General features: G+C 45.2%; 1 protein-coding gene across 2 annotated transcripts in view; it reads right to left on the bottom strand.

Annotated features, from left to right (window-relative positions):
• The window catches only part of fars2 (phenylalanyl-tRNA synthetase 2, mitochondrial), a 422,848-nt gene that overhangs the window by 303,135 nt on the left and 100,236 nt on the right, over nucleotides 1-19,477 (bottom strand). For both annotated transcript variants that reach the window (XM_083652493.1, XM_083652494.1), the window contains one exon: nucleotides 16,237-16,368. In XM_083652493.1, coding sequence (XP_083508619.1) covers nucleotides 16,237-16,368 — 132 coding nt within the window. The remainder of the gene's footprint in view (nucleotides 1-16,236; nucleotides 16,369-19,477) is intronic.

Here is a 19,477-nt window from a genome sequence, read left to right as displayed (position 1 = left end):
TCATCCTTGAGCCTAAGTGAATGTTTAAGGCGAATCTGATGAAATTCCGTCCAGGCGTTCCTCAGATATCGCGTTAACAAGCTTGAAAATGGCGTTCGAGAGGTCACAGTGACCTTGACCTTTGACCTTTGACCACCAAAATCTAATCAGATCATCCTTGAGCCTAAGTGAATGTTTAAGGCGAATCTGATGAAATTCCGTCCAGGCGTTCCTCAGATATCGCGTTAACAAGCTTGAAAATGGCGTTCGAGAGGTCACAGTGACCTTGACCTTTGACCACCAAAATCTAATCAGATCATCCTTGAGCCTAAGTGAATGTTTAAGGCGAATCTGATGAAATTCCGTCAAGGCGTTCCTCAGATATCGCGTTAACAAGCTTGAAAATGGCGTTCCAGAGGTCACAGTGACCTTGACCTTTGACCTTTGACCACCAAAATCTAATCAGATCATCCTTGAGCCTAAGTGAATGTTAAAGGCGAATCTGATGAAATTCCGTCCAGGCGTTCCTCAGATATCGCGTTAACAAGCTTGAAAATGGCGTTGGAGAGGTCACAGTGAGCTTTGACCTTTGACCACCAAAATCTAATCAGATCATCCTTGAGCCTAAGTGAATGTTTAAGGCGAATCTGATGAAATTCCATCCAGGCGTTCCTCAGATATCGCGTTAACAAGCTTGAAAATGGCGTTCGAGAGGTCACAGTGACCTTGACCTTTGACCTTTGACCACCAAAATCAAATCAGATCATCCTTGAGCCTAAGTGAATGTTTAAGGCGAATCTGATGAAATTCCGTCCAGGCGTTCCTCAGATATCGCGTTAACAAGCTTGAAAATGGCGTTCGAGAGGTCACAGTGACCTTGACCTTTGACCTTTGACCACCAAAATCTAATCAGATCATCCTTGAGCCTAAGTGAATGTTTAAGGCGAATCTGATGAAATTCCGTCCAGGCGTTCCTATGATATGGCGTTAACAAGCTTGAAAATGGCGTTCGAGCGGTCACAGTGACCTTGACCTTTGACCTTTGACCACCAAAATCTAATCAGATCATCCTTGAGCCTAAGTGAATGTTTAAGGCGAATCTGATGAAATTCCGTCCAGGCGTTCCTCAGATATCGCGTTAACAAGCTTGAAAATGGCGTTGGAGAGGTCACAGTGACCTTGACCTTTGACCACCAAAATCTAATCAGATCATCCTTGAGCCTAAGTGAATGTTTAAGGCGAATCTGATGAAATTCCGTCCAGGCGTTCCTCAGATATCGCGTTAACAAGCTTGAAAATGGCGTTGGAGAGGTCACAGTGACCTTGACCTTTGACCTTTGACCACCAAAATCTAATCAGATCATCCTTGAGCCTAAGTGAATGTTTAAGGCGAATCTGATGAAATTCCGTCCAGGCGTTCCTCAGATATCGCGTTAACAAGCTTGAAAATGGCGTTCGAGAGGTCACAGTGACCTTGACCTTTGACCACCAAAATCTAATCAGATCATCCTTGAGCCTAAGTGAATGTTTAAGGCGAATCTGATGAAATTCCGTCCAGGCGTTCCTCAGATATCGCGTTAACAAGCTTGAAAATGGCGTTGGAGAGGTCACAGTGACCTTGACCTTTGACCTTTGACCACCAAAATCTAATCAGATCATCTTTGAGCCTAAGTGGATGTTTAAGGCGAATCTGATGAAATTCCGTCCAGGCGTTCCTCAGATATCGCGTTAACAAGCTTGAAAATGGCGTTCGAGAGGTCACAGTGACCTTGACCTTTGACCACCAAAATCTAATCAGATCATCCTTGAGCCTAAGTGAATGTTTAAGGCGAATCTGATGAAATTCCGTCAAGGCGTTCCTCAGATATCGCGTTAACAAGCTTGAAAATGGCGTTCCAGAGGTCACAGTGACCTTGACCTTTGACCTTTGACCACCAAAATCTAATCAGATCATCCTTGAGCCTAAGTGAATGTTAAAGGCGAATCTGATGAAATTCCGTCCAGGCGTTCCTCAGATATCGCGTTAACAAGCTTGAAAATGGCGTTGGAGAGGTCACAGTGAGCTTTGACCTTTGACCACCAAAATCTAATCAGATCATCCTTGAGCCTAAGTGAATGTTTAAGGCGAATCTGATGAAATTCCATCCAGGCGTTCCTCAGATATCGCGTTAACAAGCTTGAAAATGGCGTTCGAGAGGTCACAGTGACCTTGACCTTTGACCTTTGACCACCAAAATCAAATCAGATCATCCTTGAGCCTAAGTGAATGTTTAAGGCGAATCTGATGAAATTCCGTCCAGGCGTTCCTCAGATATCGCGTTAACAAGCTTGAAAATGGCGTTCGAGAGGTCACAGTGACCTTGACCTTTGACCTTTGACCACCAAAATCTAATCAGATCATCCTTGAGCCTAAGTGAATGTTTAAGGCGAATCTGATGAAATTCCGTCCAGGCGTTCCTATGATATGGCGTTAACAAGCTTGAAAATGGCGTTCGAGAGGTCACAGTGACCTTGACCTTTGACCTTTGACCACCAAAATCTAATCAGATCATCCTTGAGCCTAAGTGAATGTTTAAGGCGAATCTGATGAAATTCCGTCCAGGCGTTCCTCAGATATCGCGTTAACAAGCTTGAAAATGGCGTTGGAGAGGTCACAGTGACCTTGACCTTTGACCACCAAAATCTAATCAGATCATCCTTGAGCCTAAGTGAATGTTTAAGGCGAATCTGATGAAATTCCGTCCAGGCGTTCCTCAGATATCGCGTTAACAAGCTTGAAAATGGCGTTCGAGAGGTCACAGTGACCTTGACCTTTGACCACCAAAATCTAATCAGATCATCCTTGAGCCTAAGTGAATGTTTAAGGCGAATCTGATGAAATTCCGTCCAGGCGTTCCTCAGATATCGCGTTAACAAGCTTGAAAATGGCGTTGGAGAGGTCACAGTGACCTTGACCTTTGACCTTTGACCACCAAAATCTAATCAGATCATCTTTGAGCCTAAGTGGATGTTTAAGGCGAATCTGATGAAATTCCGTCCAGGCGTTCCTCAGATATCGCGTTAACAAGCTTGAAAATGGCGTTCGAGAGGTCATAGTGACCTTAACCTTTGACCTTTGACCACCAAAATCTAATCAGATCATCCTTGAGCCTAAGTGAATGTTTAAGGCGAATCTGATGAAATTCCGTCAAGGCGTTCCTCAGATATGGCGTTAACAAACATCCGTACGGACGGACGGACGGACATCCGTACGGACGGCCGTACGTACGGACGGACAACCCGGATCCATAATGCCTTCGGCCTGGCTTCGCCGGCGGAGGCATAATAACAAATGGACATGTAGCTAGCGTTAATGTTATGCTATGCAATTACGTTAGAAAATAAGATTACCTCGATTTTGTGGAAGATAGGAAGATGAAAGCTGCAGGCTGGTGACGCGAGGTCTGGAGGAAATAATACTCTCTGGTTTTTCTTCGGGCTACTGTATTCACTGTGAGAGCAATGGAGCAAGAATTAGCAATAGCAACTAACGTTAGCAACATTCGTTAGCCAAGCTAACGGCTAGCGGGGAAAACAACTTGAACAAGATGACTGTCGTGGCTAGGAGGACATTTTTCAGAGAGCAATTCGGACCCTCCCGTGAGTCCCGTTCACGCCCCTTCCTGTTTTCCCGGCTCCAGATTTGAACAGATTTCCCACAATGCACCATGAAAATCCATTCATCCAATCAAATGAAATCAAACAATATCGGGAAGTGAGCTTCATTTTGCCACGTCAAAAACAATTAGCTCAGGTAGTCCAGATATTATATACAGTCAATGGTTGCCATTCACATGCATGAGAAATATAAACTAGAACGACCGCAAAGCGGACTTATGCCTCCGCCATTAGTTAATTCTTGAGTCCAAATCGCCATTTGAGGCAAATTGGTAGACATTCCGTCAAGGCGCTCCTGAGATGTTGCGTTACAGAGCTTGAAAATTGGGTGTGTGAGGTCACAGTGACCTTGAACTTTGACCACCAAAATGTAATCAGTTCATCCTTGAGTCCAAGTGGATGTTTGAGCCAAATCAGAAGAAATTCTATCAAGCCGTTGTTGAGATATTGCGTTAACCAACTTGGGAATGGCGTTCGTGAGGTCACAGTGACCTTGAAGTTTGACCACCAAAATGTAATCAGTTCATCCTTGAGGCCAAGTTAATGTTTGAGGCAAATTTGATGAAATTCCGTCAAGGCATTCCTGATATATGGCGTTAACTCATTCATGGCCAGTTTAGGACTGCCAATATTTAGCACAGGCCAAAGATTTTCATAATTGTTGGTCATCTTTCAAGACCCACAGTAAATTATCTATTAGCACCAGAGTGATTTGCAATACCTCAAAATGAAGATGTACGTCTCTGGGTTCACCAGGGAAAAAAAAGTGAGCTTTTAGCATGTTCAGTACTCTACTTATATCCATTTATATACACCCTGTTTTCACCCAAAAGGTCTCTCTGAGATGACAAACAGGAGAAAAGGCAATTTCTGTAAAATACACATTCTCAAGCAGAACTCGCTCTCAATTCTTTTATTTTGAACTGTATTGACATCAGACATGTAAATACTATTCGTTATGACACAAATGAAGAAAAAAAAAAATATATATATATATATATATACACATGAAGTGCTTTTTTTTTTACATTCAACAATACAGCAGTGTGAGTGAGTGTGCAGACAGACACACAGACAGACAGACAGACAGACAGACACACCGACAGACAGACAGACACACACACACACACACACACACACACAATCCCCCTTCGTTGCGTGATTTCTAACCCCACATAGGATAAGCAATAACCACGCCCTGTGGCGCCGGGATTGGCCAGGAGCAACACTGGAGGGCACGCAGCCCAGCGATTTCATGAACCAACTGAATAGCTCTTGAGAACGGACAGCGGGCTGCTGTGACTGCCGCTTCTGGCTTGTTAGCTGTTCTTGTGTTTATTTTGTTTTGTTCTGGTCCACCCGTCCTCGTCCATGTCTCCCTGTATCCTCCCTGCTATTTGATCGTTCCCGTTTTCCCCTCGGCTATTCAACACGTCCTCACCGCACTCTGATCGATCATTTCCTCATTCCTCCGATGATCAAACGCATCTCTGGATTACTTTCTCCCGTTTTCTCCGGCTGGCACACAGGAAAGCGACCAGCTCCTGCAGCGCGCCGAGCGGCGTTTCAATGGCGTTTCTCCTGTCTGCACATAGTGCACAAGGAAGCGTTTATCCGTTTTCTGCTTTTCCTCTTGCTCAATTTCAAAACAACAGCTGCGGTATGTGTTTGTTCACGTGTTGTCTTAGATGCTAGGGACCTGATACTATGTCACAGGCTGAGGAAGTGTTTGAACTACGCCCTGCAGTAATAAAAACAAAAACACGTCAAACACGTCATTGGCGGGGAGGGCTATTTCTGATAACACGTCAAAGACGTCTTTGGCGGTGAATGAGTTAACAAGCTTGAAAATGGCGTTGGAGAGGTCACAGTGACATTGACCTTTGATCACCAAAATGTAATCATTTCATCCTTGCGCCCAAGTCGACGTTTGAGCCAAATTGGCAGAAATTCCATCAAGCCGTTCTTGAGATATCGCTTTAACGAACTTGGGAATGGCATTCGTGAGGTCACAGTGACCTTGACCTTTGACCACGAAAATCGAATCAGTTCATCCTTGAGTCCAAGTCGATGTTTGAGGCAAATTTGATGAAACTCCGTCAAGGCATTTCTGAGATGTTGCGCTAACAAGCTTGAAAATGGCGATTGAGAGGTCACAGTGACCTTGACCTTTGACCACCAAAATCTAATCAGTTCATCCTTGAGTCCAAGTCGATGTTTGAGGCAAATTTGATGAAATTCTGTCAAGGCATTCGTGAGATATCGCATTAACAAGCTGGAAAATGGCGTTTGAGAGGTCACAGTGACCTTGACCTTTGACCTTTGACCACCAAAATCTAATCAGATCATCCTTGAGTCTAAGTCGATGTTTGAGGCAAATTTGATGAAATTCCGTCAAGGCGTTCCTCAGATATGGCGTTAACAAACATCGTACGGACGGACATACATACGGACGGACGGACAACCCGGATCCATAATGCCTCCGGCCTGGCTATCGCCGGCGGAGGCATAAAAAATAAACACACACATTAAGCATGTTATCGAACAGCATAACTAACTCGAGGTGGCACACAAACGCTAACCCTATCTATACACTGGCCGCTGTCGGAGTTCCCCAACTGGATTTAACCTGCTTCTGCCATGTTTCTACCATGTTAGGGACAATATGATGGGACTTCTTTATACCGGTGGCAGCCATCTTTTCTTCTGCAAGCTGCAACCTGAGCAGCGTCATCAAGCAGTTTGACTGCCGTAAAACCCTAAATGACATAGTTAGAAGGTTATTGTGATTTGGGTTTCCAGGGGCTTTAACTGGTGTTTCGACTGACATGAGGGTGCAGTGACTTTATGTATGTGACCTGCCTGTTACTAAATCACAACCACCGTAGCTTGTGTTTAAAGCCAGCACATTCAGAACAGACACTATTCTGCAACCGTTCACCAATACAAGTGAATTTGATTGCACTCAGTCACACTGACTGATGCAATGGTTACTAGCATATCATTTGACCATGGTTCATACATGTACCAAAGTGTGGTGGGGCACCATTATGGGTCATTAATGGGAAACTGTCAGCTCCTTACTCCTCCCTGATTCTCTCTCCCTCCTATCCTTACTCATCCCTCTCTCTCTCTCTCTCTCTCTTCACACTGTCTCTCCCTCCTATCCTTACTCATCCCTCTCTTTCTCTCTCTCTTCACACTGTCTCTCCCTCCTATCCTTACTCATCCCTCCATCCCTCTTCACATTGTGTCTCTCGCTCCACAAATGGCAGTCACGCTTTCACACCAATAAATAACACACACACACACACACACACACACACACACACACACACACACACACACACACACACACACACACACACGTGCGCACACACACACACACACACACATACACACACACCAACTGGTGTTCCCTGCTGCCTCCTCCCTCTCTCCTTCCCTCATATGTTCACTCTCTCTACCATTCCTTCCCACCTCCCCCTTGCACCATTCTCTCTCTCTCCTCTCCCCAATCTCTCATGTGCCCCCTCGCCCCGTTCCCTCCTTCCCTCCCACCTTCCTTCCTTCACTAGCTCCTTCTATCCTTCCTTACATCCATCCTTCCCCCACTCTCTCTCCTCTTCTCATACAATCCTATCCTCCCCTCGCCCCTGCATTCTCCTCATTGTCTCTCACTCTGCTCCAGAAAAGTGCACGCCTGTGTGTGTGTGTGTGTGTGTGTGTGTGTGTGTGTGTGGGGCGGGGGGGTGAATGAGTGGTTTCCAAGGCAACGCGGCCACACTGCGGCAGTGGAGGAGTAGGGGAGGTGGATGAGGGGGTGAAGAGAGAGTTGAGAGAGAGAATACAAATGGAGAGGCGTGTGTGTGTCTGTGTGTGTGTGTGTGTGTGTGTGTGTGTGTGTGCGCGTGTGCATGCGTGTGTGTGCGCATGCGTGCGTGTGTTTGTGTGTGTGTGGGGGGGGGGGGGGTTACAGCTGAAAAACTTGAGTCCTGCAGTCAAGAGAGAAAGGGTCTCGAAGAAGACAATGGAAGGACAGCAGGAGTGTGTGTGTGCACGCACGTGCAGGCAAGTGTGTTTCAGAACATGAACACAACTTTGTGTGTGTGCATCTGATACATGAGTGTGTGTGTGTGTGTGTGTGTGTGTGTGTGTGTGTGTTCTGTGTGTGTGTGTGTGCGCGCGCGTGTGAGAGAGAACATTTCAAAGCATGTTGGTGTGTATTTCTTTGTGTGTATGTCTTTGTGTCTAGTATGTGTGTGTACATATGTGTGTGCGCGCCTGTTTGTGTGTGTATGTGTGTGTGTGTGTGTGTGTGTGTGTGTAAAACCAACTGAAGAGCTCTCTCTTTCCACAGCATGAAAGTCAAGAGCATTGCTGCAGTGCCAAGGGCAGAGAGACACTGTGTGTGTGTGTGTGTGTGTGTGTGTCTCTCTCTCTCTCTCTCTCACACACACACACACACAGATAGTACAGTAGAGTGTATTAGGACTGAAGTGCAGAGCGACATCATGTGTTCAACTCCATTCGCTGATGTATACAGTTTTCATTATGAGAGAGAGAGAGAGAGAGAGACAAAAAAAGAGGTAAAGAAAGATAGAGAGTGGGGGGGGCAACTCTCGTGTGCATTCTCAACAAACTCCTACTGTGGCGGGGGGCATTTGTGTGTGGCTTGAATATCAGACAGACAGGCTGTTACCTGGCTGAATGTCAGACAGACAGGCTGTTACCTGGCTGAATGTCAGACAGACAGGCTGCTACCTGGCTGAATGTCAGACAGACAGGCTGTTACCTGGCTGAATGTCAGACAGACAGGCTGCTACCTGGCTGAATGTCAGACAGACAGGCTGCTACCTGGCTGAATGTCAGACAGACAGGCTGTTACCTGGCTGAATGTCAGACAGACAGGCTGCTACCTGGCTGACTATCAGACAGACAGGCTGCTACCTGGCTGAATGTCAGACAGACAGGCTGCTACCTGGCTGACTATCAGACAGACAGGCTGCTACCTGGCTGAATGTCAGCCAGACAGGCTGTTACCTGGCTGACTATCAGACAGACAGGCTGCTACCTGGCTGACTATCAGACAGACAGGCTGCTACCTGGCTGACTATCAGACAGACAGGCTGTTACCTGGCTGAGTATCAGACAGACAGGCTGCTACCTGGCTGACTATCAGACAGACAGGCTGTTACCTGGCTGACTATCAGACAGACAGGCTGCTACCTGGCTCGGCTGGCTGACTATCAAACAGGCTGCTACCTGGCTGAATGTCAGACAGACAGGCTGCTACCTGGCTGAATATCAGACAGACAGGCTGTTACCTGGCTGAATATCAGACAGACAGGCTGCTACCTGGCTGAATATCAGACAGACAGGCTGCTACCTGGCTGAATATCAGACAGACAGTCTGCACCTGGCTCGGCTGGCTGACTATCAGACAGGCTGCTATCTGGCTGAATGTCAGACAGACAGGCTGCTACCTGACTGAATGTCAGACAGACAGGCTGTTACCTGGCTGACTATCAGACAGGCTGCAGTGCTACCTGGCTGAATGTCAGACAGACAGGCTGCTACCGTAACCTGGCTGCTCTGTGTGTGGCTTCCTAACCCTGTAAGGCCAGAGAAGATTTGGAGGTTGCATAGTTCATACCTGTAGCCAGATTGCAGGACCTATAAACACATTTACTAGACATTTAGTAGACCATTTTCACAGCAACCATTCTGAGATGGTAAAGCAGGGCAAACACAGGTGTAACCAATACCATTAATGATGGTTCCATTCCATTTAGGTGTTCTAGTGACAAGGCCCTCATTAATGTTATTGGTTACACCTGTGTTTATTGTGCTTTTACACTCAACATGCCTGCTGAACAACAGGACCCATTGACTACGGAAATGTGCAAATGGTAAATCATAAATTGCAATGGTAAAGTGCTTGACCACATGACAGTACAGGTGTAACTATCTAGATGGTTCACCGCAGGCTCCGCCAATTCTAACAACTCTGGTAGCAGCAAGTCTCTTGAATGCAAATGGTCACGTGGTCACCTGACCTCTCCCCAAGTCTCCTTACTCCGCCCCATTTGTTTTCTTCTTCAAGCAGCTTTAGGTGGGGTTAGTGCTGACCTAGCAAGCTAACTTGAAATAGAGATTGTGAGTTCCCAAACTCCGCACAAACCACACATATAAACACAAAGCTGCCCGTTGTTAGCTCAATACAGTTGAAACTAAGATATTCCATTAAATAAATATTTTTTCTAGCCACAGATTTAGCTACTACATCAACGAACTTCAGCTTTAGCTAATCGCTCCCTGCTAACATGAGTTCCTGTTGCCAAATCTCGTGAGAGTGTGTTGCTGAGATAGAGACAGGTCTTGAACAAGTTCAATTTTCTCCTGATCGGTCTGTCTGAAAAATGCCATTTTAGTGTCAGAATATTCTGAAGATGTGTAGCTTCGGAGAATGGGCCAAATATTTACTTTAATGAATATGGGGGCGAAGGGATCTGTCATAATCTGAGATCACGTTGACTTTTCCCATTGACTCCAATAGACTCAGACCTGCCGAAAACCTCTCATTTCCACCACATATAACAGCACAGTACAGCTCTACTCGACCTGGTCTTACTCGTCTCTACTTGATATAGACTCTGTTTCCATAGCAAGTTTACTCGCCTCCGCCCACACCTGGTCGCCATAGCGACCGCATATCTGTCCTCCGCCCATAGCCGAAGAAGCCTATAACGTATAACGTTAAAATGAAATCCATACACAGAACTTTTAAACTGGTTATGAAATACTGGTGCCTCTAAATTACCTACAGCAGGGGTGGCCAAACTACGGCCTGCGGGCCAACTGCAGCCCGCTGCCCGTTTGTAAGTGGTCCGCCATGAATTTAGAAAAAAAAAAAAATCCGTCTCTCTGTTTTAAAGTTTAAAACGGAAAATGAAAATGAAAAAAAAAAATGAAAAAAACTTCCCCTCATTTTGTTTTTTCAATTTAGAACCATTGAAAATGGGTTATACTTGAGTACCCTGACCTGGTCTATTTATTTTTAAACATTTTTAATACTGAATGAATGTTTAATACTAATGTTATGTTAAATTATCTCTGTCTTAACCTGTTGGCACAGGAAAAGAAAATTTGAAAACATACAGAAATACCTATTGTAATAGGTGAGCACATCAATAAATGTGTCATATTTATTTAGGTAGAAATTAAAATTTTGATGGCACAAGGGTTTTCTGGTCCAATCTTTTTGCCGCGGAAACTGCCACGATTAATATTGTTTGGCCCGCGACTCCTTATATTTTTCTGTATGTGGCCCACAACCAAAAAAGTTTGGCCACCCCTGACACAGTGTACATGGGCAAATGTGACAATCGGCCAGGAGAATGGATGTCACTTTGTTGTTACTCAAACTCACATGCATGCGCTGCGCGGGGGACGGGAGTACGCTACGAGGAGAAGGGAAGCCAGCCCACTGCCCCGGCGGCAACTTACCACTGCCCCTGCGGCTTCGCTAAACCCCCGCCTCCGGCCCAGGGCTGGGCGATATGGCCTCTAAAGAACATCGCGATGTTTTTCGGCTATATCGCGATCAGTGTTGGGCAAGTTACTCTGGAAAAGTAATTAGTTACTGATTACTGATTACTCCTTAAAAAAGTAAAAGTTACTTTACTGATTACTTTTTCAAAAAGTAACTAGGTACGTTACTAGTTACTTTACTAGTTACTTTTATTTTTATTTTTACCCCAAATACCGTCTAGCATGTCACTGTATTAATTATTTTCGCTTTGGTATTATATAGGCTATGTTAAACGAAAAGCCAAAGGCATTTTACTTTGAAATTCGGTTAGAAAGAACAGGAAGTGGTGTATTAAGACTGGCTAGCTTCACACGAAATGAAAGTCAGACAGTCACACAGATAACGTGAGTGAAAGATGCTGTTACTGTCGGAAACTCGGAGTGGTAATACAACAGCCTCAATGCAAACGTTTCAAGCTTCGGTGCTGAAAGAAAAGTGATGATCTGTCAACATTCCCTGGGCCGGCCCGTCTGACTACGGTGAGAAAGGCTTTGACGAGAAGGTTAGGCAAAGTGTACAACACTGACTTACCCAAAGTGTATCTGTTAATCCAGTGAACACACCCAAGTCTACCTCACCCAGCGTCGCCTTCAATTTAGCCTCCATCCCCGCATATTCTCTCTCGAGGTAGCCAGGTTTCTCTTGCTCGTCTCCTTCTTCTGACTCGGTTTGTTTTGAAAGCCAGCGTGCACGCTCTGACGCTGTATCGCGCACACACACTATGACGTATATGTGTGCGCCTGAGTCCGTGAGGATAAAATGTTTTCTTTTACATAGAAAACACTGCATTCTGGCAGGCAATCATGTAACGCAGTAACGCATGCGTTACTTGGATTAGTAACTGTAATTAATTACTGTTTTGGAAATTGTAACGCCTTATATAATTACAGTATATAATTACAGCAGTCCAACACTGCCCAACACTGATCGCGATACACGATATATATCTCGATATTTTTGAAATCTCTCATAAATGCTCAATTTAACCCTTCAGGGTTCATACACATTTTGACCAATGGATTTCCATGACTTTTCCATAAGTTCTTAACCTGTATTTTATGCACACCTGGGGTAAAAAAGAAGAAGAAAGAAAGGGCAGATGTAGTGAGCAAAGATGGATGATTTAATATTCCATAGCTCTGACCTAAGCAAATCTGACATCGCACACAAACAACACTTCTGATATAATATGATTGTTTTAGTAAAGTGTATCACTCAATAGTCAATACAAAAATAATGGCTTTTATAGAACCGAAAGCCTAGCTGCTTAGTCTGCAGATAAAACATAAAAAATTAAATTTAGACTCTTATTGGCATGACGGCAACATATAAGATGTCTGAATTTTGCATTGGGGCCAGTTCTATAGTGAGGCATGGAAAAACTCGCTATACGCCATCATATCTGTGTCGTTTCACTTTTGACTGAAAAATGATGCCTCTAGATTAAAGAAAAGACACTGTGATGTTGACTTTTATGTAGGCTGAGCTTTTATGAGGTTCTCTATGGTTTACGCCAGCTCTGGGAGTATGAAGTGCTTTAAATGCGGGGATTTTGGTCACAACAAGCTTGTGGAGCGCTGCCTGCTGAACTACTAGGTAGGCCACAACCAGCTAGCTAACGTTAGCCACCAAAACAGCTAACGTTAACGCCAAACAAATCCGCAACTCCTCCCCACGTTTGGTTTAGCGTAACGCCAGCTCAGACTTTCCCCTAATCTCAGAAACCTTGCGGGACATGTATTGCAAATTGCAATAGTGGTTGTTTTGTTATAATTTGAAACTGTCAACAGACACACTGGAGGCGGCCATGTTTCGCCAACTGCTTGGGTTGGTTGGTGGGGAGGGTGTGTCTGACGCGGTTTGACGCATTTGACGTATCCATGTGATTCCCCCTCCCTTCCAGAGCTCTCCCTCTCAAGGGAGAGCTGACACCAATGTTGGTGTTTGGCTCTCGGACAACAGATTGTCTCTCCACTTAGGAAAAACAGAGTCAATTTTATTTGCGTCCAAATTTAATCTTAAAAAATCCCCGGGATTTTCAATTATGGTGGGTGACGTGTCCGTACCCTCAAAGGAGGAGATCACCTACTTGGGATGTATCCTGGACAACAAGCTCTCAGGCGAAAAGATGGCTTTAAAAGTTATCTCTAAGGTCAATCAAAAGACCAAATTTTTAGCTCGCATCTCCCCAGTCATAAACAGTGCTACGCTGTTGATACTGGCAAATGCTCTAATTCAATGCCATTTCGACTACGCCTGCTCCTCGTGGTTCACAGCCACTGCAGCCAAACTTAAAACCAGACTTCAGACGGCCCAAAATAAACTGGTGAGGGTTGTCCAGGGCCTACACCCCAGAGCCTCTCTCCTCCGCTCTCACTTCCTCAGCCTCGGGTGGTTGAGAGTGGAGGAGAGGGTCTCTCATATCAAGCTGTGTATGGTCCACAGGATCATTAACCTGAAAGCCCCTGTGTACCTCTCTGGCTATTTCCTGAGGGTTAGCGAGGTGCACAGTCACTCCACCAGGGGAAGCTCAAACAACGTTGTTCCTTTTAAATTTAAAACCTTAATAGGTAAATTTACTTTCTTATACTCAGCAGCGATTCTGTGGAATAGTCTCCCCGAAAATATTAAAGATCTAAGGTCCAAACTCACGTATAAGTCCACCTTAAAGCAGTGGCTACAGAGCGGCCCCTAAGGTTGGCCCTTTCTGCAAGAATTGATTCGAAATGATTATTGCAGAAGTGTAAAGGTTGTATTGTTTTTTACATGTATATTTATGTGTGTATTTAGGTACGTGTACAGGGGTGGAAGTGTGTACGCGTGTATTTGTATATTATGTATTTATATGTATTTATATACATATGGATGGTTTTTTCTGTATTTATTTATATGTGTAACGCATGTAATGTTTAGTGTGTTAAATGTCCCTCGCGCACACACGCGCTCATACATGCACACATACACTCACTCCATTTGCTTCACGTCAAGGACCACAATGGAAATAAGCCCTCGGGCTTTGTTGTGTTTTATTCCTTTTGTTTCAATGAATCTGGTCTTACGATGTATTTCTCGTGCCATTGTTCCAATAAAGTATTCAATCAATCAATCAACAAGAGGGAACGTGAAGCGAGTCATGCCGGCGGCTTAAGTTATAAACAATGCGCGACAATTATACTCGAATGTTCGCGATATAGTCATTTCTACATCTCACGTGGCACAAGCCGCGATACATCGAGTATATTCGATATATCGCCCAGCCCTACTCCGGCCTAGTGGAGCCGACGTAACACACAACTACAAAGGGCTTCCCGAGGAGAGGACTTTTTCTCTCTCAAAACAATTGAAATCCACCGTCATGTTAATGCTGAGCAAGGAGATCGATTTTATTTCACCAGAGCCGAAGGCAGCAACACAAAAGACTGATGCATGGAAATAACAGAAGAGAAGGTAAGCCCCACTAAACTGGTATCCAGCATTGACAGTAGATACAGTAAATACGATTCTGCCTGACCAATCAGTCGTCTGCAGTGTTTTCACATCACTGAATGGTACCGGGTCCACAGCGCTGGAACCTCAACAAAGCAGGGACCAAAACTAGCACGACTCAACCCCGACTCACCCCGGGCTGTCCAGGTTTTTGATCGGTGGAATGAGACAAAAAAGCGAGAGGAGCTGGGCGGGGCCGCGCTGATACCAGCGGTGGAAATGGGCCATTTGTGGCCGTGTCCGTGGAAAGCCATGAGCAAAACCCGCGTGCCAAACTGACAGATTTCTGCACCATGGGGGATGAGGGAATCTATCTCTCTCTCTCTCTCTCTCTCCACTCCTGCTTCGTAACTCCCTCCTCTGGTTGGGTTGGAAACTGCAGCTCCAGTACACACGTGACATTAATTCATATATATATACACACGTGACATTATTTCATATATATATATATATATATATATATATATATATATATATATATATATATATATATATATATATATATATATATGTACACACACACACACACACACACACACACACACACACACACACACACACACACACATATATGATATATATATATCATTTTTGTTAGTTTTTTTGATTTTTAATTGTTTTATTTTTATTCATTTTGCGAGGGGGGTATTTTTTTGGGTTAGTTTTGATGTCATTTTGGAGGGTTAGTTTTGATGTGTTTCTGTGAGTTTTGATGTCATTTGAGTATGTATTATTGCCGTCTCTTAGGGGACGACCAATCAATTTGCTAATTTCGAAACACACACACACACACACACACACACACGCGCGCACAAACCCACACACACACATAGTGTCAAGTAGCTGCAGTGTGATTGGTCAGCTCACGCCTCTTTAAAGCATGTATTATTGATTGGAACAAGCAGCGGTGTAGTGGAGCGCGGCGCTAATGTTTTGTCCAAGGGCAAAGCAACAAGCTAGCCACTTAGCAGGTCACTCAGCCTGACGAGCCGAGGGCAGAGAGAGAGGGGGTAGACAGTGTTTGTACATACTGTATGTTTATGTTTCCAAATGTATCTGCATCCTTGTTCTTTGTGTCTCTCACTGTGTGTGTGTGTGTGTGTGTGTGTGTGTGTGTGTGTGTGTGTGTGTGTGTGTGTGTGTGTGTGTGTGTGTGTGTGTGTGTATATCATTGCTACACCCCCTCTGCCAATCTGGGGAGAGTTGTAGACTAGCACATGCTACATGCTACATGAGCCACTTCTTTTCACCTGACAGGGAGGGGGAGGATCACGCTATATCCCCCATTTCTGTCAACTGTAAGTGCTAAAGCAGGCTGAGCAGGGCTCCACAGTGTCACCAAACATTTTCATTGGTCGCACAGGTGCGCTTAGAATTTAGCAGGTAAGCCTGTGTGTGTGTGTGTGTGTGTATGTGTGTGTGTGTATCTGTGTGTACAGTATGTGTGTGTGTGTGTGTGTGTGTGTGTGTGTGTGTGTGTGTGTGTGTGTGTGTGTGTGTGTGTGTGCGCATGTTCTGACCTGAGTTGACCAGCTCTTGCTCCATCACTCCGCAGCCCAGCACCTCCATCCAGTCACCTTGGAATCGCACCTCCATCTCGAAGGACGGATGAGTGAAGGGGAAATAACAATCCACCCATCTGACCTCCACATCTGACCAGAGGAGAGGAGGAGACTTTAGTTATCTGACCTCCACATCTGACCAGAGGAGAGGAGACTTTAGTCATCTAACTAACCTCCACATCTGACCAGAGGAGAGGAGACTTTAGTCATCTAACTAACCTCCACATCTGACCAGAGGAGAGGAGACTTTAGTCATCTAACTAACCTCCACATCTGACCAGAGGAGAGGAGACTTTAGTCATCTAACTAACCTCCACATCTGACCAGAGGAGAGGAGACTTTAGTCATCTAACTAACCTCCACATCTGACCAGAGGAGAGGAGACTTTAGTCATCTAACTAACCTCCACATCTGACCAGAGGAGAGGAGACTTTAGTTTGACCCATCTAATCTCCACATCTGACCAGAGGAGAGGAGACTTTAGTTTGACCCATCTGACCTCTACATCTGACCAGAGGAGAGGAGACTTTAGTTTGACCCATCTGACCTCCACATCTGACCAGAGGAGGGGAGACTTTAGTCATCTGACCTCCACATCTGACCAGAGGAGAGGAGACTTTAGTCATCTGACCTCTCCCACCTGGAGGGGAAGGACACCTATGTGAGAATGCTGTTCGTGGACTACAGCTCAGCATTCAACACCATAGTACCCTCCAGGCTGGTAAGCAAACTCAAGGATCTGGGACTAAGCAAAGCGATGTGTGACTGGATCCTGGACTTTCTAACAGACCGCCGCCAGGTGGTGAAAGTGGGCAACCTCACCTCCTCCCCACTGACCATCAGCATAGGAGCGCCACAGGGGTGCGTCTCCAGCCCCTTCTGGTATGACTTCTACACCCACGACTGCGTGGCGACTCAAACTTCGAACACCATCGTGATGTTTGCAGACGACACAGCGGTCGTGGGGTGGACAGCCTACAGAAAGGAGGTGGAGGCCCTGGAACAATGGTGCCAGGACAACCACCTCTCTCTGAAAGTCTCCAAGACAAAGGAGGTCATTGTAGACTACAGAAGGGGGGGGGGGGGCACCCCCCCCCCAATCACCATCAACGGCACAGTGGTGGAAAGGGTGGACAGCTTCAAGTACCTGGGAGTCAATATCCACCAGGACCTGACATGGGCCAACCACACCGCCACTGTTGTCAAAAAGGCCCAACAGCGACTACACGGACTCAGGCGCCTGAAGAAATTCGGGCTAAGGCCAAAAATCCTCAGGGACTTCTACAGAGGCACCATTGAAAGCCTGCTGACTGGCTGCTTCACCACCTGGTACGGGAACTGCACCACCATGGACCGCAGGGTGCTAAGAAGGGTGAGGCGCGCGGCCCAGCACGTAACAGGATGTGAGCTGCCAGAACTCCAAGATCTATACAACCAGCGGTGCCTCAGGAGGTCCCTGAAGATCATCAAAGACACAAACCACCCCCACAACAGCCTGTTCTCCCTGCTACCCTCAGGGAGGAGATACAGGGTCCCAAGAGCACGCACAAATCGCTTGAGGGACAGTTTCTTCTCACAGGCCACGAGACTCCTTAACATATACAAATAGTGTAGTAGCCGTACTGTACCACACTGTAGATCAGACCTGGGCAAAAGGCGGCCCGCGGGCCACATGCGGCCCGCGAGCGCCCCCTGTGTGGCCCGCGCTGGAATTGCAAAAAAAAAAAAAAAAAAATTTTTTTTTTTTTTTTTTACAGTGCACCTGAATGCAACATGCAAGGTACCCGCTGAATAAGTGTCCAAATGTTCATGTCATTCTGGCCAATACTCCACTTCTGTTATAACATTTCAGTCTGGTATGGAATATCTTTCAATAATCTTTATGACTAAAAGGATAAAAGTAATCTCATGTGTAAGAAATGACTGTTCTACAGTACTTTGAAGTAAAAATGGAAATAATTAACTTGTTGGTTTTGGATTTATTTAGCTTCAAGAGTGCATTTTTGTTCGTGTGACCCTCAACACAGGCTTTGAGAATCCCGGGCCACTTACTGATACTTATGCTTAAATTAACACACTCATATTCTGGTTTATTTAAAGAAAAACATTTTGGCTAGTGGAAATTCTAATTGGCTGGTAACTATAAAATATAGCAGCCATATTGGCAGGTGGTCAAAAAAGTTAATGACATAGGAGTGAGTGAGAAAAGGATCAAATATTGGTGTTTAAGACTGAATAATGACATCACAACTGTTAATTTAAAATGAGGTATTCCTCTAAACCTGACTTCAAATGCCCCCCAAAAAATTGCGCCGGCGCCGTTCTGCCCCCAACGCTCAGCAAAATCTGGCGCTCTGGTAGCAAGGACATTTTTTTGTGGTCCTCTCTATCATCAAAGTTCCTGGGTTACGGCATGACAATATTTGTTCGGCCCCCAGCAACAATCTGGGTTTCTCATGTGGCCCCCCATGAAAAATAATTGCCCACCCCTGCTGTAGATGCTACCATTATGTATGACTAATGTTCAATAGTATGTTTAACCCTTGTACCCCCCTTATATTTTTTGCCTGTTGCACTCCCTCATCCAGCAGCTGGATATTGATATTAATAAGTTATTATTTATATTCATAATAATAATAATTATTATTATTATTATGATTATCCATAATCACTTATCCATTGGTAACTTCATCCCTCATACCTCATATCAACATTTCATGCTTACTCAGAATTTTAACCCCTCAAATGCCAGTTTACTGTACTTACTGTACAATCAAATTTACAGTAGAAAAGACAAAATATGATTTTTTTGCCTTTCCATCAATGCCACCTGGATATCCCCCTGTGGGATTATTTTAGCCTTGGATCTGTCACATTTTTCGCAGAGGAATTATTTTCTTACTTATTTCATCTTTTGAGAATTGCAATCCTTATTATCCATCCATATTTTTTGCCTGTCGCGCATGCGCCAGATATTGATCGATAAACGACGAAACGCGCCGGCTCTGTGACACGGAAGTCCACAGGAAGTATCTGGAAGACGACCCGGATGTTGTTCATGAGCGATCTTTGACATCCGGGTGACTGGCCTGTGGTGACCTGCTCCAAGAGCAGCACGGGGCAGCGAAGAGAGGCAGACATCCAGGCAGACATCCGCACCGAGGCCTCCAGCAACATTACCCAAGAAAGAGCCTCGTTT

This window comes from Poromitra crassiceps (assembly GCF_964638095.1).
Source record: "Poromitra crassiceps genome assembly, chromosome: 2".
In the NCBI taxonomy this organism is placed as follows: Eukaryota; Metazoa; Chordata; class Actinopteri; order Beryciformes; family Melamphaidae; genus Poromitra; species Poromitra crassiceps.
This window is presented reverse-complemented; position numbering and strand designations above follow the sequence as displayed.